The 27,784-nt window shown below is 41.0% G+C and overlaps 1 protein-coding gene and 1 long non-coding RNA gene across 3 annotated transcripts; one reads left to right on the top strand and one right to left on the bottom strand.

Moving 5' to 3' along the window:
• Nucleotides 1–624: 624 nt before the first annotated feature.
• LOC144464273 (uncharacterized) lies at nucleotides 625–18,726 on the top strand (the record flags this gene model as incomplete). The annotated part of the gene is made up of 5 exons (XM_078170804.1): nucleotides 625–837; nucleotides 4,309–4,434; nucleotides 4,621–4,664; nucleotides 12,297–12,693; nucleotides 18,619–18,726. Coding segments are annotated over 5 exons (888 nt in total), but the record flags the coding sequence as incomplete, so codon positions are not given.
• LOC144462481 (uncharacterized) lies at nucleotides 10,925–26,676 on the bottom strand. 2 transcript variants are annotated; one of them, XR_013490772.1, is made up of 7 exons: nucleotides 26,592–26,676; nucleotides 25,407–25,544; nucleotides 24,942–24,984; nucleotides 21,329–21,413; nucleotides 20,605–20,697; nucleotides 20,279–20,434; nucleotides 10,925–11,414 (listed from the first exon to the last, which is right to left on the bottom strand). It is a non-coding gene; the product is annotated as an uncharacterized LOC144462481 (long non-coding RNA). The 2 variants fall into 2 exon arrangements; XR_013490774.1 differs by lacking the exons at nucleotides 10,925–11,414; nucleotides 20,279–20,434 and adding an exon at nucleotides 21,063–21,149 and having other exon boundaries at nucleotides 20,443–20,697.
• Between the last annotated feature and the right edge of the window lie 1,108 nt (nucleotides 26,677–27,784).

Here is a 27,784-nt window from a genome sequence, read left to right as displayed (position 1 = left end):
AATTAAACAAAGAGAAGTTGTGCATAACAACCTCATAAAAATTAAAACCTCTTCTGTGACAGAAAGACAAAACAGGAGAATTAAATGCGGACTGTTAAATATCAGGTCTCTATCGTCTAAAGCAGTGTTAGTAAACGAATTAATATCAGATAATCATATTGATTTACTCAGTCTCACAGAAACCTGGCTGTGTCAAGATGAATATGTCGGCCTCAATGAATCCACTCCTCCCAGTCATAATAATACCCACATTCCTCGAGGCAGCGGCCGAGGAGGGGGAGTTGCCATTTTTAACTCTAGTGTGTTAATCAGCCCTAAACCTAAACTAGATTATAATTCATTTGAAAGCCTCGTTCTTAGTCTTTTACATCCGACCTGGAAAACCTCGCAGCCACTTTTATTTGTTATAGTGTACCGTACTCCTGGCCCGTATTCTGAATTTTTATCTGAATTCTCAGAGTTTTTATCCAGTTTAGTTCTTAAATCAGATAAAGTTTTTATTGTAGGCGATTTTAACATTCATGTCGACATTGATAATGACTCCCTGGCTACCGCGTTTATCTCATTATTAGACTCCATTGGCTTCAGTCAGGGTGTACATGAACCCACTCACTGTTTTAACCATACCCTCGATCTAGTTCTGACGTAGGAATTGAAATTGATAACCTAAAAGTCTTTCCACAGAATCCCTCGCTATCGGATCATTATCTGATTACTTTTGATTTCTTTTTACTCGATTACACGCCACTCAGCAACAGTTACTATACTAGATGTTTATCAGATAGTGCTGTCGCAAAATTTAAGGAAAAGATTACTCCGTCGTTAAATTCAATACCAAGTCCCTCAGTAACAGAGGTTTCCTGTACCGACTTTGATCATTTTGTCGATAGCGCCGTAGGCTCGCTGCGAACAACAATTGACTCTGTAGCTCCTCTTAAAAAGAAGTTAAAAAAACAAAGAAAGTTCGCTCCTTGGTATAACTCTCAAACCCGTAAGTTAAAACAAATATCGCGAAAATTTGAAAGGAATTGGCAGTTGACCAAACTGGAAGAATCTCGTTTAATCTGGACAGACAGTCTCAAAACTTATAAGAGGGGCCTCCGCAATGCCAGAGCAAACTATTACTCAGCATTAATAGAAGAAAACAAGAACAACCCCAGGTTTCTTTTCAGCACTGTGGCCAGGCTGACTGAGAGTCAAAACTCTATTGAGCCTTGTATTCCTTTAGCCCTTAGCAGTAATGATTTTATGAGCTTTTTTAATGACAAAATTCTAACTATTAGAGGCAAAATTCATGACCTCCTGTCCTCAAATAGTACCTATCTAACCTCAAACACAGCTGTAAGACCTATTATATATTTAGATTGCTTCTCCCCAATTTCTCTTCAAGAATTGACCACAGTGATTTCTTCATCTAAATCATCAACGTGCCTCTTAGACCCCATCCCAACTAGGCTACTTAAGGAGGTTTTTCCTTTAGTTAACACTCATATATTAGATATGATCAATATATCCTTATTAACAGGCTATGTACCACAGTCTTTTAAGGTAGCTGTAATTAAACCTCTACTAAAAAAGCCCACCCTGGATCCAGAGGTGTTAGCCAACTATAGACCAATATCTAATCTTCCCTTTATGTCAAAGATCCTTGAGAAAGTAGTCGCAGACCAGCTGTGTGATTTTCTCCATGATAATAATTTATGTGAGGAATTTCAGTCAGGATTTAGAGTGCATCATAGCACTGAGACAGCACTAGTTAAAATTACAAATGACCTTCTGATTGCTTCAGACAAAGGACTTGTCTCTGTACTTGTTTTATTAGATCTTAGTGCGCCGTTTGACACAATTGACCATCAAATTCTACTGCAGAGACTGGATCATTTAATTAGCCTAAAAGGTTCTGCACTAAGCTGGTTTAAATCTTATTTATCTGATCGTTTTCAGTTTGTTGACGTTCATAATGAATCATCCTTACGTACCAAAGTTTGTTTTGGAGTTCTGCAAGGTTCTGTGCTCGGACCAATCCTATTTACTATATATATGCTTCCTTTAGGTAACATCATTAGAAATCACTCTATAAATTTCCATTGTTATGTGGATGATACTCAGTTGTATTTATTGATGAAGCCAGAAGAAAGTAATCAATTAACTAAACTCCATAACTGCCTTAAAGACATAAAAACTTGGATGAGCACCAATTTCCTGATGTTAAATTCAGACAAAACTGAAGTTATTGTTCTTGGCCCCAAACAACTCAGAGACTCTTTATCTGATGACATAGTTTCTCTAGATGGCATTGCTCTGGCCTCTAGCACCACCGTAAGAAACCTTGGAGTAATATTTGATCAAGATTTGTCTTTTAATTCTCATTTAAAACAAACCTCACGGACTGCATTTTTTCATCTGCGTAATATTGCGAAAATTAGGCCTATCCTGACCTGAAAAGATGCAGAAAAATTGGTCCACGCTTTTGTTACCTCTAGGCTGGATTACTGTAACTCTCTATTATCAGGTAGCTCTAGTAAGTCCTTAAAAACTCTCCAGCTAATTCAGAATGCAGCAGCACGTGTACTAACAGGAACTAAGAAACGAGATCATATTTCTCCTGTTTTAGCTTCTCTGCACTGGCTCCCTGTAAAATCCAGAACTGAATTTAAAATCCTACTGTTAACTTATAAAGCTCTAAATGGTCAAGCTCCGTCATATCTTAGTGAGCTCATAGTGCCATATTATCCCACCAGAACACTGCGCTCTGAGAACGCAAGGTTACTCGTGGTCCCTAAAGTCTCCAAAAGTAGATCAGGAGCTAGAGCCTTCAGCTATCAGGCTCCTCTCCTGTGGAATCATCTTCCTGATACGGTCCGGGAGGCAGACACCGTCTCCACATTTAAGACTAGACTTAAGACTTTCCTCTTTGATAAAGCTTATTAGTTAGGCTTATAAGCGTATAAGCTAGTTAGGGCTGGCTCAGGCTTGCCCTGTACCAGCCCCTAGTTAGGCTGACTTAGGCCTAGTCTGCCAGAGGACCCCCCTATAATACACCAGGCACCTTCTCTCCTTCTCTCTCTCTCTCTCTCTCTCGTATTCTATTACTGCATCTTGCTAACTCGGCCATTCTGGATGTAACTCGGCTTCTTCTCCGGAGCCTTTGTGCTCCACTGTCTCTCAGATTAACTCATATCGCAGCGGTGCCTGGACAGCGTGACATGTGTGGTTGTGTTGCTGCCGTGGTCCTGCCAGATGCCTCCTGCTGCTGCTGCCATCATTAGTCATTAGTCATACTTCTACTGTTATTATACACATATGACTATTGTCACACATGTATACTGCCAGATATTAATACATACTTTCAACATATTGTACCACAGTAGCCAGAACTATAATATTATTACTTTCAATAATGTTGTTGTAAGCTACTGTTATTACCTGCATCTCTCTCTCTGTCTCTCTCTCTCTCTGTCTCATTGTGTCATACGGATTACTGTTAATTTATTATGCTGATCTGTTCTGTACGACATCTATTGCACGTCTGTCTGTCCTGGAAGAGGGATCCCTCCTCAGTTGCTCTTCCTGAGGTTTCTACCATTTTTTTCCCCCGTTAAAGGGTTTTTTTTGGGGAGTTTTTCCTTATCCGCTGCGAGGGTCATAAGGACAGAGGGATGTCGTATGCTGTAAAGCCCTGTGAGGCAAATTGTGATTTGTGATATTGGGCTTTATAAATAAAATTGATTGATTGATTGATTGATTGATTGACAGGCGGCTCATCCACCTCCAGAAAGACCTTTTGATCACTTGCAAATGGATTTCATTGAACTAACACCAAGCAAAGGGGAAAAAAAGTCTGTTTTGGTGATTGTGTGCATGTTTTCAAAATGGGTTGAAGCTTTTCCCATAGCTTAACAGGATGCAGCAGCAGTGGCGAAAGCTTTGATGACTCTGATAATTCCCAGGTGGGAAATTCCAATTGGTGAGTTGGTAAGTATTGATCTGAGACACCATTGTGCATATCACCCAGCCTCTGGAGGGGTTTGTGAGAGAGAAAACACAACTTTTAAAAACAAACTTGTGAAAGTGTGTGAGGAGACTAAGATGTCATGGACAAAAGCTCTTCCTATTGTGTTGATGCACATGAGGGCTAGAAGGAGGAGCAGAAATGGATTCAGTCCATTTGAGATCTTATTTGGCAGACCTCTCAATACCGGGATTGGGCCTGTTAAAAGGCAGTTGCCAGACACTGGTCACTGCGAGGATGAAATGTTAGGATATTGTGCAACCTTGTCCTCTGTTTTGTCTGAAATCCACCAACAGGTGAAAGCTGCCCTGCCCAAACCTGCAGAAGGGAAGGTGCATGATCTCAATGCAGGCGACTATGTTGTGGTGAGAGAGCTGAGACGAAAGAACTGGAAAGCTCGCAGGTGGAACGGTTCGTTCCAGGTGCTTTTGGTGACAGAGATGGCTTACTGACATCCAGTGATGGGTATGGATCGCTCAGACAACACGTCTGGGTGTGTGGCAAACATGTTCATCAGGCCCTTCAGCCTGGATGGTGTGGCAGGTGCTACTTGGCTAAGTTGCTGCCTGCTGTGACTATTGTTCCTGATTTGACTCATTTTCACACAGACTATGATCACTACTACCCACCGCACAGAGCAAGACGAGCTGTGGTAAGGGTGGCCCCTGTGGAGAAGGGTTTTGGGGGTTTCCTGCCATGGTGGGGGAACAGTAAACAATACACACAAGATTGATGCTGGAGCTGTGGACTTGGAAAATCTCACAGGTAACGTGGCTACAGGATTCGGCTCACTCACACCAGCAGTACAGGGCCTCAGAAATGTGGCTCTGCAGAACAGGATGGCTATGGATTTAGTCCTGGCTAGCCAAGGGAGGTTTGTCATATTGTAGGTACTGATTGCGGTACATACATACATACATACATACATACATACATACATCACTGATAACATGACACATGTGGTTGCTCATCTTAATGACCTGCTACATCTGGAGAAGAGACATGACACTGAGTTCGGAGCAGGTGTGGACCTGTGGTCCTGGTTTTCTTTGAGTGGATGGAAAGCGTCATTAATGTCGTAGTGATCCTGCTGATGTTATGCATTTTTATGTGTTGCATCGTTCCCTGTGTGAGATCTTTGATTACATCAATGGTATCACCTGCTGTAGGGCGCTACGTGCAGATGGATCTGTGGACTCCTCCTTACAACTCACAGGAGTCATTCGTTTAAGTTTTATTCTGATTCACATTTATGTGTTTTAGTTTAGAAATGTTTTGATCATTAAAGTTGATTCATTAGTTGTCTGATTAGCATATCACATTTAATCACGCTTAGCAATCACATTTTTACATTACACTACTTCACATTGACTGCACACAATTATTTCATTATTCATCTTCATTCGCTTTATATGAATGTTTGCATGACAGTCAGAGTTCTCTTAATTGATTTGTTACTATTGTGTATTCTCATTTAAAACATTTTTCATTTATGCTTATCTTGCCTTAGCTTAAAGTGTGGTATAAGGGTTTTTTGCCCTCATCATATAGAGGTTTTTCCCTTATTAGGTAGTGTAGTTAGACGGACAAGTCTTTTACCTTCTCCTTCGCCATATAGGGAGGGGGATGTTTGGCTTGCCTGTGCTTGTGGCCTGTGACTTCTGCCTGGGTTTTTGTCTCACATGTTGGAGGCTGGTGTTACTGGCGTTTGGCTGGTACGGGTGGAACTCGTAGGACATAAGGTTGTAAGATAATTTTCCATGCTTATGGTTTAGCGTGAAAATGCTAAAAAGGGTGGAATGTGATGGAAAATTCTGGTATTTAAACACCTTTAATCTATAATGTGTTGTATAAGGTTACTTGTTTTGATGAAACTGAACTTCTAACCTAATGATGTGTGTCGCTCATTTAACCCCTACTGTGACAGCAGTGAGAGACACCAAGGTCACGAGCCAGGGAGGCTCAGACACCAAGATTATGAGCCAGGGAGGACAAGTGTTCTTGTTAGTCTGAAGAGATGTTGTGTTTTAGGAATGTCAAGGCGCCACATATTTTGACTGTTGATGTGCATGTGTTATGGGAACTATAAAGATAGCAGGGTGAGAAGACTTGCTAGGCACTCTTACTGACTGACTGTTCATGCGGTTGTATGTGTGAGTGTCTCCATTCATGAATGCTAATTAAAACTCAAGAAAGACAGCAGACGTGTGAAGACTTTTTCTTTAAGCTGTTCATTAAATAGTAGTTTTGCCACCACAGTACCCAGAAGTGAGGTCCATTGTGGAGAAAAAGGAGTGTCCGCCCAGAGCAGCCAGAGCATCAGCTGGATGGGGAAGCGGATGAGCATCCTTGATTGTCCGAACATTGAGCCAGCGGAAATCATTACAGATTCTCATGTCACCCGACTTCTTCCAAACCACCACCAAGGGTGATGCAAACTGACTGCTGGATTTTCTGATGACTTCTCATTTCTTGCTCGGTGTACCAAATGTTCAGTTATGCATCTGCCTCCTTTAGCGACAGTGGTAAATGTAACAAGTGTAGTTTATTTGCTGCATTGGAGGCGAGGCTTAGTGAATTGGAAGTGCGGCTCCGCACCATGGAAAATCACTCTGTAGCTGCGGTAGTTAGCCAGCCCCCTGTAGCCGGCGCAGAGCCACTTAGCATAGCCTCTGCTAGCGGTCCCCCAGTAACCCCCGTGCAGGCTGGGTAACTGTCCGGGAGAAGCGTAGTACCAAGCTGAAGCCCATGGCTCACCACCAGCCTGTTCATGTTTCCAACCGTTTTTCCCCACTCAGCGACACACCCGCTGAGGAGAAAACTCTGGTCATTGACAGCTGTATTTTGAGAAACGTGAAGTTAGCAACACCAGCGGCCATAGTTAAATGTATCCCTGGGGCCAGAGCGGGCGACATTGAGTCAAATTCAAAACTGCTGGCTAAGGCTAAACATAGATTTAATAAGATTGTTATTTACATCGGCGGCAATGACACCCGGTTACGCCAGTCGGAGGTGACAAAAATTAATGTTGCCTCGGTGTGTGAATATGATAAAACTATGTTGGACCTCTCCCAAATCGGACCACTGATGAGATGTTTAGCAGCATGTCATCATTTAATTGCTGGCTGTCCAGGTGGAGTCCAGCAAACGATGTGGGTTTTGTTGATCATTGGCAAACTTTCCGGGGAAAACCTAGTCTGATTAGGAGAGACGGCATTCATCCTACTTTGGATGGCGCTGCTCTCATATCTAGAAACCTGGCCACGTTTATTAGTGATTCAAAACCCTGACAACCCAGAGTTGAGACCAAGAACCAGTCGCAGTCTTACACGCTTCTCTGAGCTTCTAGTGCAGTTACCCACCCATAGCTTTATACAAACGGTGTCTGTCCCCCGATCACCTAAATTATCTAAATCTACAACTTAACAAAGAGGAGTTGTGCATTAGCCTGGTGAAACCATCCTGATCTCACAAGCTCATATTCTATTTCGTTCCACAGATCAGTCTGGCCATGGGGTCATAAACGTGAATTCTGGCATCGGTTTTGGCTTACCGGGCCAGTCACAACCATTTATTACTTTGGGGCAGGTTATTACATCATCAGAATAGGAGGGACAAGGAGCGGAGTGAATGCATTTTGTAAACAACCAACATGGCTACTGATTTTGAAACTGCTATGGTAAATGTGTTGAACGAACTGGAATGTATATTTTCTTCAAAAGCAGAACAAACGGCTGCACTGAAAGCTTTTATTGAAAAAAAGGATGTGTTTGCTGTCCTTCCTATGGGGTTTGGTAAAAGTTTAATTTACCAACTGGCTCTGTTGATCGGGAAAAAGATGGGATTCAGTGAAAACCCAGTGGCTATTGTTGTTTCTCCGCTAGTTGCTCTCATGGAGGAACAGGTCAGGGAAACAACCAAGCTGGGAATCACAGCCATGCAACTTGGAGTCCACAATGTGGAGGAAATCCGCAAAGACGGCAACACTCTTTCCCAAACATCATCACAGCTCATCTCCGCTGCACGCTGCACTTGCTTGCTTGTCTGTTTACAGTGGCGTTGTGCTAGCCTACGTCACACATTAAATTTACTCTGATTGGTTTTCCGTCTTTCCAATTGTTTGAAGGGGCACTTTGAGTGACAGCCGTTGATACCGCCCCTCGGGAATAGAGGAAATGTACAGTCCGTGTCCAGACCCATTTGCGTTTTGCGAATTGGGTCTGTCAACGCCAGGCCAGTTGTGCATAACAACCTAATAAAAATTAAAACCTCCTCTGTGACAGAAAGACAAAACAAGAGAATTAAATGTGGACTGTTAATTATCAGGTCTCTATCATCCAAAGCAGTGTTAGTAAACACATTAATATCAGATAATCATATTGATTTACTCAGCCTCACTGAAACCTGGCTGTGTCAAGATGAATATGTCAGTCTAAATGAATCCACTCCTCCCAGTCATAATAAAACCCACGTTCTTCAAGGCAGCGGACGAGGAGGGGGAGTTGCAGCCATTTTTAACTCTAGTCTGTTAATCAGCCCTAAACCTAAACTAGATTATAATTCCTTTGAAAGCCTTGTTCTTAGTCTTTTACATCCGACCTGGAAAACCTCACAGCCACTTTTATTTGTTATGGTCTACTGTGCTCCTGGCCCGTATTCTGAATTTGTATCTGAATTCTCAGAGTTTTTATCCAGTTTAGTTCTTAAATCAGATAAAGTTTTTATTGTAGGTGATTTTATCATTCATGTTGATGTTGATAATGACTCCATGGCTACTGTGTTTAACTCATTATTAGACTCCATTGGCTTCAGGGTGTACATAAACCCACTCACTGTTTTAACCATACCCTCGATCTAGTTCTGAACGTATGGAATTGAAATTGATAACCTAACAGTCTTTCCACAGAATCCCTCTCTATCAGATCATTATTTAATAACTTTTGATTTCTTTTTACTCGATTACACGCCACTCAGCAAGTTACCATACTAGATGTTTATCAGATAGTGCTGTCACAAAATCTAAAGCAAAGATTCCATCTACGTTGAATTTAATACCATGTCCTTCTGTAACAGAGGTTTCCTGTACCGACTTTAAACTCTCCCGAACTCATCTTGTCAATAGCGCTGTGGGCTCGCTGAGAACAACACTTGACTCTGTAGCACCTCTTAAAAAGAAGTGAACAAAGCAAAGAAAGTTTGCTCTTTGGTACAACTCTCAAACCCGAAAATTAAAACAAATGTCGTGAAAGTTTGAAAGGAATTGGCAATTAACCAAACTGGAAGAATCTTGTTTAGTCTGGGAACAAAGTCTCAAAAAGAGGGACCTCCACCATGCCAGAGCAAACTATTACTCAGCATTAATACAAGAAAATAAGAACAACCCCAGGTTTCTTTTCAGCACTGTAGCCAGGCTGACTGAGAGTCACAGCTCTATTGAGCCTTCTATTCCTTTAGCCTGTAGCAGTAATTATTTTATGAGTTTTTTTAATGACAATTCTAAATGTAAGAGGCAAAATTCATGACCTCCTGCCCTCAAACGAAACCAATCTGCCCTCAAACACAGCTGTTTGACCTAATATATATTTAGATAGCTTCTCCCCAATTTCTCTTCAACAATTGACCGCACTGACTTCTTCATCTAAATCATCAACGTGTCTCTTAGACCCCATCCCGACTAGGCTACTTAAGGAAGTCTTACCTTTAGTTAACACTCATATTAGGCATGATCAATATATCTTTATTAACAGGCCAGCTAACAAATTTTGGTTCCCTAAACATTCTGGGAAAGTTTGTTTTAAGTTGTAGGAACGTTTTTTGAACATTGCAACACAACGTAATATACTAGTATAAACGGCAAGTTTTCCTGACGTAACCAGAAGGTTATATTGATGTTCCCGGGAACGTTCTTGGAATGTTAATTGAACGTTTAAAGAAGGTTACCAGAATGTTCTCCGTAAAACGTTCCCTGCATGTTAAAACGGCAAGTTTTCCTGACGTAACCAGAAGGTTATATTGATGTTCCCTGAACGTTCTTGGAAGGTTAATCGAGCGTTATAAGAAGGTTACCAGAATGTTCTCCGTAAAACATTCCCTGCATGTTAAAACGGCAAGTTTTCCTGACGTAACCAGAAGGTTATATTGATGTTCCCTGAATGTTCTTGGAAGGTTAATTGAGCGTTATGAGAAGGTTACCAGAATGTTCTCCGTAAAACGTTCCCTGCATGTTAAAACGGCAAGTTTTCCTGATGTAACCAGAAGGTTATATTGATGTTCCCGGAACGTTCTTGGAAGGTTAATTGAACGTTTAAAGAAGGTTACCAGAATGTTCTCCGTAAAACGTTCCCTGCAAGTTAAAACGGCAAGTTTTCCTGACGTAACCAGGTTATTTTGATGTTCCCAGAACGTTCTTGGAAGGTTAATTGAGTGTTATAAGAAGGTTACCAAAACGTCTCCCCTCAAACGTTCCTTCCAAGTTAAAATGGCAAGTTTTCCTGACATAACCAGAAGGTTATTTTGATGTTCCCTAACCATTTTTGGAAGGTTAATTGAACGTTATAAGAAGGTTACCAAAATGTCTCCCCTCAAACGTTCTTTCTAAGTTAAAACGGCAAGTTTTCCTGACGTTACCAGAAGGATATTTTGATGTTGCCTGAATGTTTAGGTAAGGTTAATTTAATGTTTTAAGAAAGTTACCAGAATGTTCTCCCTCAAATGTTCCTTCCAAGTTAAAACAGCAAGTTTTCCTAACATAACCAGAAGGTTATTTTGAAGTTCCCAGAATGTTCTGGGAAAGTAAGTTGAATATTACAGGACGGTTGCCAAAATGTTTAAATGTTTTAAACACAATTATAAACAGCAAGTTTTCCTGACGTTCCCAAGGTTAATTGAACACTAAAGGAAGGTTACCACAATGTTTTCAGTTTAATGTTCCCTTCATGAAAATTATAAAACAAATGTGATTCTGTTCCTACTCCTAGGAAATTAAAACACTCAGTGAATGTTCCTAGAATTTTTTTAACAATACCATTTACATCAATACCAATACATTTAAAGTGTCACCATCACATACTCACTGAAAAACCAGAGAGAAAAAAATTCTGTCAACATTGACATTTGTCCGATTTATTGGAAACTATGAGGAAAAAAAAAAAAACGGAGAAAAAAAAAAGGAGAGCAAACAGGAACACTTTCTGCTAAGGAACATACAGGAACATACAAAAACTTACAGGAAGTAACATAGATGGAGGAACACTGCAACAGGAACATACAGAAACATACAGGAAGTAACATAGATGGAGGAACACTGCAACAGGAACACACAGAAACATACAGGAAGTAACATAGATGGAGGAACACAGGCCTAGTCCTGGCTTTCTGCAGTTTGGTCTGCTGCTTCACCCCCCTGTAAAATAGAAAAAAGTCATGTTAGATAATCTTTTACTGCAACACACGTCACACTATCATACAAACAAACAAAAGTTTCTAAGACTTGGCTTTAAACAGCCAATGCAGGGTCTAAAATTATATTTTTGGCTCACCAGTCAAATGCCTGTGTAATGGCAATAATTCGTGGTGATCATGAAAAACACAGAGAGCTGTCCTTTGGGCGTTTATTTTCTTTGAAATAAATTATCAAGCATTCAGACCCTGGAACCCCAGCTCCCGGGCGAATGAGAGACAAATTGACATACAGAGTGGAAGTACTTATGCCAGAGAAACAGATAACGCCTTTGTGTGCACAGAGAGAAACTACTTCACATATGCTGACCTTGTGGGCCAGATAAGGTTTAAGACATGGAGACAGACAGAAAAGGCCCAAACTGCATGCAATATGAAATAGGAATAGACTAATGCCCTGTTCGGACGGGATTAGTTTTACATAGGGATGAGGGGTAAAGTAATAATTACCAGAGATTTTAGTCCCGTCCGAATGTGCCATGTCAGTAATCATTACCGCACGATGTCAGTAAAGATTACCGCGACTTTTACCTTCTGTAAAAGGGTCCAGGACAATTACCTCAGGTAATACTTATCCCGTGCGAATAGATCAGCAGTAAATGTGTGTTAGGGCTGTCAAAAAAAAATCGAAGTTAGAAATATATTCAAATATATTTATTTTTTTATAAGTTTGAACCTAAATTGGATCATTCGAATATCATTAATAATTAATTAATACTATCAATAATGTTGTATATCACGGCAAATCCCGTTCAGGCAGAGATGGCTCGCGCACGAGCCGGGCAAGAGAGGGACGCAGCGGGAGGGAGAGGCGCTGACGGAGGAGTGCGCTGCACCAACACCACCCACTGCGCTGTCATTCAATACCAAGTCCTTCAGTAACAGAGGTTTCCCATACCGACTTTAACCTCTCCCGAATTGATCATCTTGTCGATAGCGCCGTAGGCTCGCTGCGAACCACACACGACTCTGTAGCTCCTCTTAAAATGAAGTTAACAAAGCAAAGAAAGTTCGCTCCTTGGTATAACTCTCAAACCCGTAAGTTAAAACAAATATCGCGAAAATTTGAAAGGAATTGGCGATTAACCAAACTGGAAGAATCTCGTTTAATCTGGACAGACAGTCTCAAAACTTATAAGAGGGGCCTCCACAATGCCAGAGCAAACTATTACTCAGCATTAATAGAAGAAAACAAGAACAACCCCAGGTTTCTTTTCAGCACTGTAGCCAGGCTGACTGAGAGTCACAGCTCTATTGAGCCTTGTGTTCCTTTAGCCCTTAGCAGTAATGATTTTATGAGCTTTTTTAATGACAAAATTCTAACTATTAGAGGCAAAATTCATGACCTCCTGTCCTCAGATAGTACCTATCTAACCTCAAACACAGCTGTAAGACCTAATATATATTTAGATTGCTTCTCCCCAATTTCTCTTCAAGAATTGACCACAGTGATTTCTTCATCTAAATCATCAACGTGTCTCTTAGACCCCATCCCAACTAGGCTACTTAAGGAGGTCTTACCTTTAGTTAACACTCATACATTAGATATGATCAATATATCCTTATTAACAGGCTATGTACCACAGTCTTTTTAGGTAGCTGTAATTAAACCTCTACTAAAAAAGCCCACCCTGGATCCAGAGGTGTTAGCCAACTATAGACCAATATCTAATCTTCCCTTTATGTCAAAGATCCTCAAGAAAGTAGTCGCAGACCAGCTGTGTGATTTTCTCCATGATAATAATTTATGTGAGGAATTTCAGTCAGGATTTAGAGTGCATCATAGCACTGAGACAGCACTAGTTAAAATTACAAATGACCTTCTGATTGCTTCAGACAAAGGACTCGTCTCTGTACTTGTTTTATTAGATCTTAGTGCGGCGTTTGACACAACTGACCATCAAATTCTACTGCAGAGACTGGATCACTTAATTGGCCTAAAAGGTTCTGCACTAAGCTGGTTTAAATCTTATTTATCTGATCGTTTTCAGTTTGTTGACGTTCATAATGAATCATCCGTACGTACAGTACAGGCCAAAAGTTTGGACACACCTTCTCATTCAATGCGTTTTCTTTATTTTCATGACTATTTACATTGTAGATTCTCACTGAAGGCATCAAAACTATGAATGAACACATGTGGAGTTATGTACTTAACAAAAAAAGGTGAAATAACTGAAAACATGTTTTATATTCTAGTTTCTTCAAAATAGCCACCCTTTGCTCTGATTACTGCTTTGCACACTCTTGGCATTCTCTCAATGAGCTTCAAGAGGTAGTCACCTGAAATGGTTTTCCAACAGTCTTGAAGGAGTTCCCAGAGGTGTTTAGCACTTGTTGGCCCCTTTGCCTTCACTCTGCGGTCCAGCTCACCCCAAACCATCTCGATTGGGTTCAGGTCCGGTGACTGTGGAGGCCAGGTCATCTGCCGCAGCACTCCGTCACTCTCCTTCTTGGTCAAATAGCCCTTACACAGCCTGGAGGTGTGTTTGGGGTCATTGTCCTGTTGAAAAATAAATGATCGTCCAACTAAACGCAAACCGGATGGGATGGCATGTCGCTGCAGGATGCTGTGGTAGCCATGCTGGTTCAGTGTGCCTTCAATTTTGAATAAATCCCCAACAGTGTCACCAGCAAAGCACCCCCACACCATCACACCTCCTCCTCCATGCTTCACAGTGGGAACCAGGCATGTGGAATCCATCTGTTCACCTTTTCTGCGTCTCACAAAGACACGGCGGTTGGAACCAAAGATCTCAAATTTGGACTCATCAGACCAAAGCACAGATTTCCACTGGTCTAATGTCCATTCCTTGTGTTTCTTGGCCCAAACAAATCTCTTCTGCTTGTTGCCTCTCCTTAGCAGTGGTTTCCTAGCAGCTATTTGACCATGAAGGCCTGATTCGCGCAGTCTCCTCTTGACAGTTGTTCTAGAGATGGGTCTGCTGCTAGAACTCTGTGTGGCATTCATCTGGTCTCTGATCTGAGCTGCTGTTAACTTGCCATTTCTGAGGCTGGTGACTCGGATGAACTTATCCTCAGAAGCAGAGGTGACTCTTGGTCTTCCTTTCCTGGGTCGGTCCTCATGTGTGCCAGTTTCGTTGCAGCGCTTGATGGTTTTTGCGACTCCACTTGGGGACACATTTAAAGTTTTTGCAATTTTCCGGACTGACTGACCTTCATTTCTTAAAGTAATGATGGCCAATCGTTTTTCTTTAGTTAGCTGATTGGTTCTTGCCATAATATGAATTTTAACAGTTGTCCAATAGGGCTGTCGGCTGTGTATTAACCTGATTTCTGCACAACACAACTGATGGTCCCAACCCCATTGATAAAGCAAGAAATTCCACTAATTAACCCTGATAAGGCACACCTGTGAAGTGGAAACCATTTCAGGTGACTACCTCTTGAAGCTCATTGAGAGAATGCCAAGAGTGTGCAAAGCAGTAATCAGAGCAAAGGGTGGCTATTTTGAAGAAACTAGAATATAAAACATGTTTTCAGTTATTTCACCTTTTTTTGTTAAGTACATAACTCCACATGTGTTCATTCATAGTTTTGATGCCTTCAGTGAGAATCTACAATGTAAATAGTCATGAAAATAAAGAAAACGCATTGAATGAGAAGGTGTGTCCAAACTTTTGGCCTGTACTGTACCAAAGTTTGTTTTGGAGTTCCGCAAGGTTCTGTGCTCGGACCAATCCTATTTATTCAATATATGCTTCCTTTAGGCAACATCATTAGAAATCACTCTAAATTTCCATTGTTATGCGGATGATACACAGTTGTATTTATCGATGAAGCCAGAAGAAAGTAATCAATTAACTAAACTCCATAACTGCCTTAAAGAAATAAAAACCTGGATGAGCACCAATTTCCTGATGTTAAATTCAGACAAAACTGAAGTTATTGTTCTTGGCCCCAAACAACTCAGAGACTCTTTATCTGATGACATAGTTTCTCTAGATGGCATTGCTCTGGCCTCTAGCACTACCGTAAGAAACCTCGGAGTAACATTTGATCAAGATTTGTCTTTTAATTCTCATTTAAAACAAACCTCACGGACTGCATTTTTTCATCTGCGTAATATTGCGAAAATTCAGCCTATCCTGACCCGAAAAGATGCAGAAAAAATTGGTCCATGCTTTTGTTACCTCTAGGCTGGATTACTGTAACTCTCTATTATCAGGTAGCTCTAGTAAGTCCTTAAAAACTCTCCAGCTAATTCAGAATGCAGCAGCACGTGTACTAACAGGAACTAAGAAACAAGATCATATTTCTCCAGTTTTAGCTTCTCTGCACTGGCTCCCTGTAAAATCCAGAATTGAATTTAAAATCCTACTGTTAACTTATAAAGCTCTAAATGGTCAAGCTCTGTCATATCTTAGAGAGCTCATAGTGCCATATTATCCCACCAGAACACTGCGCTCTGAGAACGCAGGGATACTCGTGGTCCCTAAAGTCTCCAAAAGTAGATCAATAGCCAGAGCCTTCAGCTATCAGGCTCCTCTCCTGTGGAATCATCTTCCTGTTACGGTCCGGGAGGCAGACACCGACTCCACATTTAAGACTGGACTTAAGACTTTCCTCTTTGATAAAGCTCATAGTTAGGGCTGGCTCAGGCTTGCCCTGTACCAGCCCCTAGTTAGGCTGACTTAGGCCTAGTCTGCCGGAGGACCCGCCTATAATACACTGGGCACTTTCTCTCCTTCTCTCTCTCTCTCTCTCTCTCTCTCTCTCTCGTATCCTATTACTGCATCTTGCTAACTCGGCCATTCTGGATGTCACTAACTCGGCTTCTTCTCCGGAGCCTTTGTGCTCCACTGTCTCTCAGATTAACTCATATCGCAGCGGTGCCTGGACAGTGTGACGTGTGTGGTTGTGCTGCTGCCGTGGTCCTGCCAGATGCCTCCTGCTGCTGCTGCCATCATTAGTCATTAGTCATACTTCTACTGTTATTATACACATATGACTATTGTCACACATGTATACTGCCAGATATTAATATATACTTTCAACATATTGTACCACAGTAGCCAGAACTATAACTATAATATTATTAATTTCATTAATGTTGCTGTAAGCTACTGTCATTATCGTCTGTCCTGCATCTCTCTCTGTCTCTGTCTGTCTCTGTCTCGCTCTCTCTCTCTCTCTCTCTCTCTCTCCCTCTCTCTCTCTCATATCCTATTACTGCATCTTGCTAACTCGGCCATTCTGGATGTCACTAACTCGGCTTCTTCTCCGGAGCCTGTGTGCTCCACTGTCTCTCAGATTAACTCATATCGCAGCGGTGCCTGGACAGCGTGACGTGTGTGGTTGTGCTGCTGCCGTGGTCCTGCCACATGCCTCCTGCTGCTGCTGCCATCATTAGTCATTAGTCATACTTCTACTGTTATTATACACATATGACTACTGTCACACATGTATACTGCCAGATATTAATATATACTTTCAACATATTGTACCACAGTAGCCAGAACTATAACTATAATATTATTAATTTCATTAATGTTGCTGTAAGCTACTGTCATTACCGTCTGTCCTGCATCTCTCTCTCTCTGTCTCTCTCTCTCTTTCTGTCTCATTGTGTCATACGGATTACTGTTAATTTATTATGCTGATCTGTTCTGTACAACATCTATTGCACGTCTGTCCGTCCTGGAAGAGGGATCCCTCCTCAGTTGTTTCTACCTTTATTCCCCGTTACAGGGTTTTTTTGGGGGAGTTTTTCCTTATCCGCTGTGAGGGTCCAAAGGACAGAGGGATGTTGTATGCTGTAAAGCCCTGTGAGGCAAATTGTGATTTGTGATATTGGGCTTTATAAATAAAATTGATTGAATTGATTGATAATAGTGAAAGATTGATATTACGGGAAAATTGACCTGACACCTAGTACATGAAAAATTATATCAACTAGGGCTGTAACGAATAACCGATTTGAATCAGAAAATCGGTTTTGATTTAAAAGATGCGAGGGCATCGGTACACAGATTAATGAATCGGTCTCAATGTAGCTTGAACCGGCCGATGGCCCGATTGAAAAGTTATAAATTGGTTTAATGTTTCTGATACAGCTGCTGAAAGCTGCATCTCCCTCTTTGACCGTCTCCTGCTTCCTCCCGTAACCCCTAAATTCCACCAGATGCGTGTGCAGCGGAGCTGATATGTTTCAATTCTAATCAATGTTTGTGGTTCCACCGGCTCTGTCACAGCTGCGGCGCTCTGGAGCATCCGTAGCAGATATGCAGAGCTTCTATTTTTACGCCAGAGCACAACGCAGCAATTCAGCACAGAGCAGATCGTGCGGGACAGGAAGTCATGCACAGAAACAAAATAAAACATCCGGTTAATTTTAGGCGCAGTTGACTCTCTCCCGCTCCCTCAAATAAAATCTCACGAGACTGTCGCAGTCAGTTAGCGCTGTGAGTGTGTACACAGATCTCTCTTTGTTGTTTCTCTGACTTTAATTTGTGCCAACAAAACCTGAATATTGTTTATTTTTTCAGCCAGAAGGGCTTTGGAGAGCTCTTACATGTTGTTTTTACATGTTACACTAATAAACATGACAGAAGAAAAACAATGGACTGACAACATTCTCAGCCTGATGCTGGCATCTTCTCTTTGCTCTTTTCCACAGATTTGTATATTTGGATCTCTTCCTTCCTGAATCCATTCTAAAAATAAAGAGACATTTGTCAGAGCGACTGACCTGCTGGCTCATTCATTGGATCTTGCTGAAACAGGGAGGGGAGGGGCAGACTAAGGCTGGGGCCACACCAGAGGATTTTCAAATCTTAACCGATATTAAAAATGCAAGAGACCACAGACATGAAGATTATTTCAACCCCTTTTAACTCTATAAATCTTCTAAATGCACACACTGTTTGAGATACTATAAAATTAGCCTATTTCAGTGATGTTGCTAGGTACGCGTCCTGCATCCCTGACGCATTAAAATCTGAAAGGACGCAGTAAACTCACTATCCATGCGTCCCGGGGACGCACCTCATTTTTCCCATGAAAAAACGATACATTGTGAACAACAACTCGTGTTTAAAATCACAGTAACTAACAAAAAAAACCTTGTTGTCAGCAGACCAGACAAGCGCTGTTTCAACCCTCTGCGCATCTACCATGGCTGATAGCGTTCCAGTGCCGTGCGCACGCAGTCATGCCAATACGCCGGCATGACGCCGGAGATCTGGCACGGCGCCGAAACGCTACCAGCCATGATCTACTCAGCGCAGACGTGATCCCCTGTACACAGTATCGCGGCATGCTAGTTTGGCCGCTACCAAAACAACTAGCCAGTCACCGCGGATTTCATTTCAACAATTAAAGATACGAACTTAGTAAAGTAGTAAATAAACCCACGTTTCCACTGCTCAATACTGTGTTCATTCGTGTCGATGATGTTTTAACGTTTAGGGGACATGCAGTGATTGACTCAGTTCATTTAGTTGATGTTCAGACAAGAAGATTTTGGTGTTATTTTGGTGACAATTTATTTGTTAACTCTGTCATGGTGATGAGAATGTTCTGTTTATGTGTTAAAATCAGCACTTTTATTGATAATTAGGGGCTGGGCAGCCTAAGCTGCCCGGACCCTATTGTTTTCCTCAATGTTCTTCTTCTTCCGAGGAAATCCTACTTCCCATGCGGGAAAAAATGAAAAAACTTTGCACAAAGCTCCAGTCCCATGCCAGATTTACTCAACTCCGAGCACATGTCAATATTCCTCTTTGGGGGGGGGGGGGGTCACAATAAGCGTTTACATTTAAAAACTTTGAAAATTCCTACCAAACCAACCATATGTGCTACAGTTTTGCAACTTTCACCAAAATGTAGCCACAATATTTTAGAAACTTTTGTACACTCAAACTCAGTACAAATTATGAAGTTCATCACTCTGTTTTTTTCAGAAACTGTAAAACGTATTAAACCTATCTCCTCCCACAATATTTGCTCAATTGACACCAAACTTGCTACAGAGCATCTTCAGACTGCCCTCCACAAACGATCCACACAGATTTTTGATTTATCCAAAATTGAGCCTACAGTGCATCAAAATGTTTGACTGTAAACAGTATTGTAAACATATACTTGCTAAAAACATTTTCAATGTTCATTTAAAAAAATGACAAAATTTTGGAGTCATGGTAGATGATGTATGGAAAATATCAGAATTTTATCTCAAAAACTGAATTTTTTACAGCATTTTGAATTTCACTCTCATGCGAACAACTGGAGTCAATGTAAGAATGGCATTTTTAAACATCAGATTTTCTCTTATGAAGCAAAACACTTATCATTAAAAACAAATCACCAACATTTCCATGCTGTCAAGATGCAATTTATGTATTATCAGATTTTTGTTTTGATAACAGAATTGATGACATTTTGACAATTTTTGAAATCTGCCTTGACAACTGCTGCCGGGTTGGTGACTACCTGAGTCCATTTTTCAGACCACACACACTAGGAGCCACTTCCAGCCAATTAGTTCAATGAGTTACGAGCTGATTCTTGGTGTTAGAGGTTGTGAGTTCAAGCCCCAGCTATGGTAGTCAATTCAAAAATGGTATTTTTAAACATCAGTTTTTCACTTATGGGGCCAATAAATCATTGTTAAAAACAAATTACCAACATCTCCATGCTGTCTAGATGCAATTGTGTATTTTTGTCTTAATAACTGAATTTTTGACAGCCGTTTGAAATCTGCCTTTACACACTAACAGCTGCTGTCTTGCACACAGGTGACTGGCTTAGTCAATTTGTGAAGCTACATGTGACATTTCCACTTACCAATTAGCTCAGTGAGATAGGGGCTGCTTCTTGGTGTTGAAGATTGTGAGTTCAAGCCTCTGCTCGTTCAACATTTCCATGTGAGAAATCTACCCAAACTTTTCACAAAGGTCCAGTCCCATGCCAGATGTCCTCAACTGGAAACACACAGGGTTTCTGCAGGTATCAGCAAATCTAATTTAATGCTTTTTAATGCTCTTTTTAATGCCACTTTAAACAAATTGAATGCCCATGTCAAACTGCAGATGGCCCACAAGACGGTTTATTTGCACATTTCAAAAAGAACAAAACCAGCCTGAAGAATGATGTGAAAAACTAACTCTAACCTGAAAAGGCCGGAGGCGGTCACTGTAGTGGCAGGTGTGGTGGTGGTAGCAGCAGCAGCTGCAGTTGTGGTGGCGAAAGCAAAAGTTGCGTTGCTGGTCACAGCAAAGAAATTCAGCACAGTTAACTGCTGCCTGCCTTTAATCACCGACTTGTGACTATCTGACAGCATGTGTGATTTCACCGCATTGACGGGCATTGTGTTTGAAGATCTCGTGGTTTATTGTCGACAGGCTTTAACCAGGTTCTGAATAGTTCCTCATCCAACCACTTCTGCTGAAACTTGCACAGTGTTCAACATTACATTTTTTCCCCACTGGCCCCCTGAGCCAGTAGTTCAGAGTTTTACTGGCCCCTTGTGTATTCTTACTGGCCCAAGTAAAAAAAATAGAGAGAGAAAAAATGTCTATAAAACTTCATTTCATTTAACTTCATTTCATTTAACTCCATTATACCTCACCGTAGCGCGTGATGGTCTATATACAGCACAGCCTCTGTCCACTTCTTAGATGACCGCACAACAGGTTTACAGAGCTTTAACTTCTGCCTGTATGAGGGAATCAGGTGGACAGTGTTGTGGTCAGAGTGACCCAGTGCAGCGCAGGGGATGGGGTGATAGGCTTTGTTAACAGTTGTCTAACAGTGATCTAGAATATTCTTCTCTCAGGTCGTTCTCAGGACATTTTATAAACTGTTTTTATTTGGGGAGTTCATGTGTGTGGTTACCTTTGTTAAAGTCTGGGTAAAGTCCGCTCCACACACAGTAGCTATCTGGTCGGCGAGCGCTGCGCTGTGCCTCCTGCACGTTGGCCTGCGGTGGGATGTAAACACCGACCAGAATGAATGAATGAAGCAAACTCACGGGGGGAGTAAAAAAGGTTTGCAGTTGATGAAGAAAGATTCCAGATCAGGAGAACAGTGCTGCTGGATCACTGTCACGTCATTATACCAGCCGCTGTTAGTGTAAAAACAGATACCTCCACCTTTAGTTTTGCCGGAGAGTTCCGTGTTACGATGCGCTCTAAAGAGTTGGAAGCCTGCCAGCTGCAGCGCAGAGTCCAGTATCGATCCACACAGCCACGTCTCCATGAAGCACAAAACTGCAGATGTAGAAAGTCTCCGTTTTTCACCATCAGTAGCTGAAGTTTATCCAGTTTACTGGATGAACTTCAGTAGCTGAAGTTCATCCAGTTTACTGGTCAGCCCTGTTGGAGAGAAATATACAGTGCCCTCCGAAAGTATTGGAACAGTGAGTCCAATTCGTTTATTTTTGTTGTAGACTGAAAAAATTTGGGTTTGACATCAAAAGATGAATATGGGACAAGAGATCAACATTTCAGCTTTTATTTCCAGGTATTTACATCTAGATCTGATACACAACTTAGAAGATAACATTATTTGTTTGAACCCACCCATTTTTCATGAGAGCAAAAGTATTGGAACATGTGACTGACAGGTGTGTTTTGTTGCCCAGGTGTCTCCCAATTACATTGATTATTCAAACAATAAATAGCACTGAATGTCTGAGCTCAGTTTCAGATTGGGTACGATAGGTTTTGCCTGTGCAGACTGCATTTAGAGGTGGAACCAACATGAAAACCAGAGAGCTGTCTATGGGTGAAAAAGAAGCAACTGTGAATCTGAGAGAAGATGGACAATCAATCAGAGCCATTGCACAAACATTGGCCATAGCCAGTACAACCATTTGGAATGTCCTGAAGAAGAAAAAAACCACTGGTGTACTAAGCAACAGACGTCGAACAGGTAGACCAAGGAAAACATCAGCAGTTGATGACAGAAACATTGTGAGAGCTGTCAAGAAAGACCCTAAAACAACTGTTAGTGACATCAGCAACAACCTCCAGAGGGCAGGAGTGAAGGTATCACAATCTACTACTCGCAGAAGACTTCATGAACAAAAGTACAGAGGCTACACCAGATGATGCAAACCACTCATTAGCAAGAAGTATAGGAAGGCCAGGCTGGAATTTGCCAAAAGGTACAGAGATGAGCTTCAAAAATTCTGGGAAAAAGTTTTATGGACTGATGAGACAAAGATTAACTTTTTCCAAAGTGATGGAAAGGCGAAAGTTTGGAGAAAGAAAGGATCTGCTCATGATCCCAAACATACAAGCTCATCTGTGAAACACGGTGGAGGTAATGTCATGGCTTGGGCTTGCATGGCTTCTTCTGGGACGGGCTCTTTCATCTTCATTGATGATGTAACACATGATGGCAGCAGCAAAATGAACTCAGAAGTCTACAGAAACATTTTGTCTGCTAATTTAAAGAAAGATGCAACCAAACTGATTGGGAGATCCTTCATCATGCAGCAAGATATCGACCCAAAACACACTGCCAAAACAACAAAGGAGTTCATCAGGGGCAAGAAGTGGAAGGTTTTAGACTGGCCAAGTCAGTCTCCAGACTTAAACCCAATAGAGCATGCATTTTACCTGCTGAAAAGGAGACTGAAGGGAGTAACCCCCCAAAACAAACAACAACTGAAAGAGGCTGCGGTGAAAGCCTGGAACAGCATCACAAAAGAAGAATGCAAAAGTTTGGTGATGTCAATGGGTCACAGGCTTGATGCAGTTATTGAAAGCAAAGGATTTGCAACTAAATATTAAGACTCATTCACTTTAATCTATTTTAAGTTTATATGTTCCAATACTTTTTCTCACCTAAAAATTTTATGTTCCATTACAAATAATGCTATCTTCTAAGTTGTGTATCAGATCCAGATGTAAATACCTGGAAATAAAAGCTGAAATGTTGATCTCTTGTCTCATATTCATCTTTTGATGTCAAACCCAAATGTTTTCAGTCTACAACAAAAGTAAACAAATTGGACTCACTGTTCCAATACTTTTGGAGGGCACTGTACCTACATGGCAGCGGTGTCCGCGTTGGCGAAGACGCACAAGCGCACCGGCACGTTTCCCCCTCCTCCGGCGTTTCACTGCACGAGCAAAGGTGAGGGCACCTTTGGCCAAAAAGCCCAATAAATCCACTGAAGGCTCCAGAAAAGTGGGATAAAAATCCGCTGGAGTTGTTCCCCTGACAAAAAAAGCCTTACAGCGTCACTGGCCCGAGCGGGCCTGTGACCTGTCAATCAACTTGCCCAACATACTATTTTATTGGCCCGGGCCATCGGGCCATGGGTTATGTCAGCTTTCCACTATTGCATTTTTCCGACATTTCGCTAATATTCCCTCCGCTCTTTCGCCACAGCATGAGCACGCTCACAGCACGTTGCATTCCAAGCATCAGGTGTTGTGACTTCGTACACCGACCGTAAACAATAGCCAATTAAAGGGTTCTGCCTGTCAATCATCACATTATACTTACGATCAAAATTATTACATGTTTATATAATCAAAATAAATCGTGAATAACAATGTTTTTTTTCCATCAAGTGTATTTAATTTTTTAATGCCTCTGGACATCGAATTTAGTGCTTTTTAATGCCATCTAAGGCCTTAATTTTTGCAAAATCTATTTAATGACTTTTAATGCTTTTTAATGACCCGCGGAAACCCTGAACACAAGACAATAGTCCTGATGGCGGCACTACAGCAAGCCTCTAAATTTCAAATTCATAACAAATCAACCATATGTGTCACAGCTTTGGAACTTTCACTTTCAAATTGCCTAATTTTGCCTAAAATTGCCCGGCCCCGACATTGCTGCGCAGCAGCTATAATTTATTTTGGTACTACAGACACCATTTTGTTTTCATTTGAATTTTAGTAATTTATTTTGGTGCTATTTATGTTGCTACAATAATGCTATTTTATTTGAATTTTGTATGTCATGCCACTGTGACAGTTGTTTTGCAATAACCTTTTCAGATTTGGAATTTTATTTGTTTAATTTCAGATAGGCTACATTTTGAACATACATGAATATATCCATTAATTATAACCATATCATACCATACCACCATCAAAGGACTTTAACACTACAATTTAAGAAATAGAAGAATATAAGAAATAGAAAGAAATACATTTTTTAATTGGGGACCCATTGAATTTCCCAGGGACCCAATCAACATCACTGCTATTTTATTGCTTTTGTTACTGCAATATTTCAGAATCATATTTTTTCATCAGTCTGACACATCGGTCAGCGAGGGGGACAGCCAGCAATTAAAAACATATCTACTTTTGGGCGCAAATACACATAAAATATTTGCACTGTAGAGCCCTAAGAAGTCAATAGGATGGTGTCCACAAATAGGATGGTGTCTGCAACATTAGAAAATTCTGCAGGGGTGTGCCATGAAAAGAGAGTATTGAGTGACACTTTTTTCTGTCGAAATAGAAAATATACTCACCACAGTGACCTTTCTCTCCAACTCTCCAATAGCCTGAAAGCAACTGAAAGAAAGAAAAAACTTGTCATATTCTTTTTGTTTGTTTTTTAAATCACTGACACATAATGAGCATGATTAAATAGCAAATATTGAGAAAGATAATATTAAATATTAAATATTAAATATAAAAGGACAGATCTTTGAATACAGACACTACATTTTATTAAAGAGGACACGCAACAGCCAGTTAAACTAACACATTAAACGTAAACATTAAGGAGAAAACTGAAGTCTAGTTTAACATTTTTCATTAGTTTTTTAGCTAGGGTGCGGCCATCTTGTCGGTCGACAGTCTTGTTTTGTTGCCAAAATTCACATCGTGATCATGAACACAGCAAACACTATAAAAAAATTAAAATTAAAGAGTGTAGAAAAAGCACTGAGCACTGTGTCTGTCATTTATATCTTGCATATTTTGTGACTTACCGGTTTTGCTCTCCTCCATGTGCTCTAATGGCACGGTTGCATCCCCTGTCCCTGGCACCAATCAGTCATTTTGGCACTGCTTTTTCCCCATCTTTCCTTGTTATGTCTTTGGTGAGGTAATTTTTTTTTTCAAACTCTCTGTAAGTGACATCCAGAAAGAGCGTAAGAGTGAGGCTTGTTATTGTCTAATTCGAGGCACTTTGTCAAGGTGAACTTATCAGGTGATGGATCAGAAATGAAGATCAAGCTACTCAAAGCGGTCTTTGCTATTTTATCATTAAAAGTCAAAGCGGCACAAGATTATATTTAGGAGCGAGTGTTAAGTGTTCCCAATGCAGTTGCTTTATGACACTGATGATCAATGAACAGTGTGCTCAAAACAACACTGATGTTGTGTTGAGAATAAATAAATAGCATTAGAAATGTTCCGTGCACATATTCACTTCTCAGTAATTAATTAAATGATCTAAGCCACAATGGTGTCAGTTTGTTATTAACTTGGATTTTTAGATATAGACAGAAGACAGGGGAAACAATATAGGAAATGAAATGATAATGTTTATGGAATGTTTATTTGGAGATGGGTAAGTTTATGATGTTATTTACGCTTCAGACTCCGCCATGTTGGACAGCCAGCGCAGTTGTTTCTGCCGTTGCCATGACAACGCGCATCCATGAACCGGTCACCTGTTAACCCGAAACACCGGCCGGTCACGGCTTTTCACATGTCCGAAAACGTCGCAGCAGATTTACAAATAGGCGTTATTTGGATAAGCTAACCGCATATGGGGAATATACATGGTTGCCTTCTCTCCTGAAAAAATGTTAAATCTTAATAATGTGACTCAACAGTCCCACTGTGAAAATTGCAGCTGCTTGTGAGTCTGCTAGTCTCCACTCTGTTCTCCTACAGAAAAACACCGTTTTTTCATTTTCGGTTTTCCGTTTTGGTTTCAAGACGGAAAAACGGACCCATTTGCTTATTTTTCTGATTTTGTTTTGAAACGGAATAATGAAAGATCGAACCATACACGGATTAAACATACAGAGTTGCTCACTAACTGTCACGAAGTTAACGTTCGGCGTTATGACGGCATATCTACGTTGCTAACGCATGCATGGCACTGTGTTATAGTATGTGTTGTTCTATGTCTGTGTACATATAGCATAAGAAATCATACTCACTGTGCCATAAAATGCATTACGAATCGTCATGACGTTAGCCAACATGCGAGCCTCCTAGCGGAAACGGAAACACCGTTCACGGGTAAAGAAGAATTTAGCCAATCACAGACCCCGCTGGTAGACGTTGGGATTATGGGTAATGTAGTACTTCTTCGTGACTACGTGAAAATTAATTGTTGTCAAACCTATATTTGGAAAAAAAAAACCTCTAGATACGAGCGTCGATGGTCTGACAGTTGTTCTAACATAATTAGTGAGTCTACATTGGCAAGTTAGGACATTACATGTTAAACTCATTTGAGTCATAGCATGCTAGCTAACGGACGTTTAGCCACCTAGCCAAGAACGTCGCTAAAGGGAAAAAAGTAGTTGAATAAACTTTTAGGTTTACACAGTGCTTTTTTCAGTTCTAGAGTGTTGTTTGTTAGTCAGGACTTACCTTCAACACTGTTTGGCCCAACTCAAAACTCCTCTTCAACAGTTGAAATATTTTAGGCGCTGATCCTGAGCGGCAACTCCAGAATGAATGAGTCATCGTCGATTATCGCGAGATTACTTTCTCTCATTTCCATGACAACCCCCGCCACACACACGTGCACACACTGTTTATAAAAAAAATGCACTGGCTATTTTAAAGAGCAGATAGGCTATCTACGGCTGTGGTTGAGTTTATTCAGGTTTTTCTTTTTTCTTTTTTTTTACCTCACATTATAGTGGCTTAAATACCAAAACATTTTGATGACACCTTAAGTGTCAATAATACAGCAGTATATAACAATATTATTTTACCTAAAACAATTAAATTTACATGTCATTTCACAATAGGCTATGGCCCAGTTGGGACCCATCTAGTTCCCATATGTGCTGGCCAACTGGGATGCCCATCTCTCGCCCATGTATATTCTTCTGGGATGCCCACATGGGGCCCAACACCAACCCACTTAAAAGCCCACTCTGAGCCCATGCCCAGTTAAAGCCCATGTAACCCAAGTAAATCCCATGTGGGCCCCACTTGGACGTGTTGGCTGGGATGTATTTAATGAAATCACTGAACACTGCAATCTACAAACATACTATATATCCTACACAAGGACCCACTAGAAATCACACAGATGTGATTGCCAAAGAAGGCTATAACATCTGTGTTCCTCCATCACATTAGGAACCATTAGAGACTACTACACCCTGTAGTG

The sequence above is a fragment of the Epinephelus lanceolatus genome, chromosome 1 (genome assembly GCF_041903045.1).
Source record: "Epinephelus lanceolatus isolate andai-2023 chromosome 1, ASM4190304v1, whole genome shotgun sequence".
Classification (NCBI taxonomy): domain Eukaryota; kingdom Metazoa; phylum Chordata; class Actinopteri; order Perciformes; family Serranidae; genus Epinephelus; species Epinephelus lanceolatus.
Note: the sequence above shows the minus strand (reverse complement) of the source record. Positions and strands in the feature narration are given on the sequence as shown.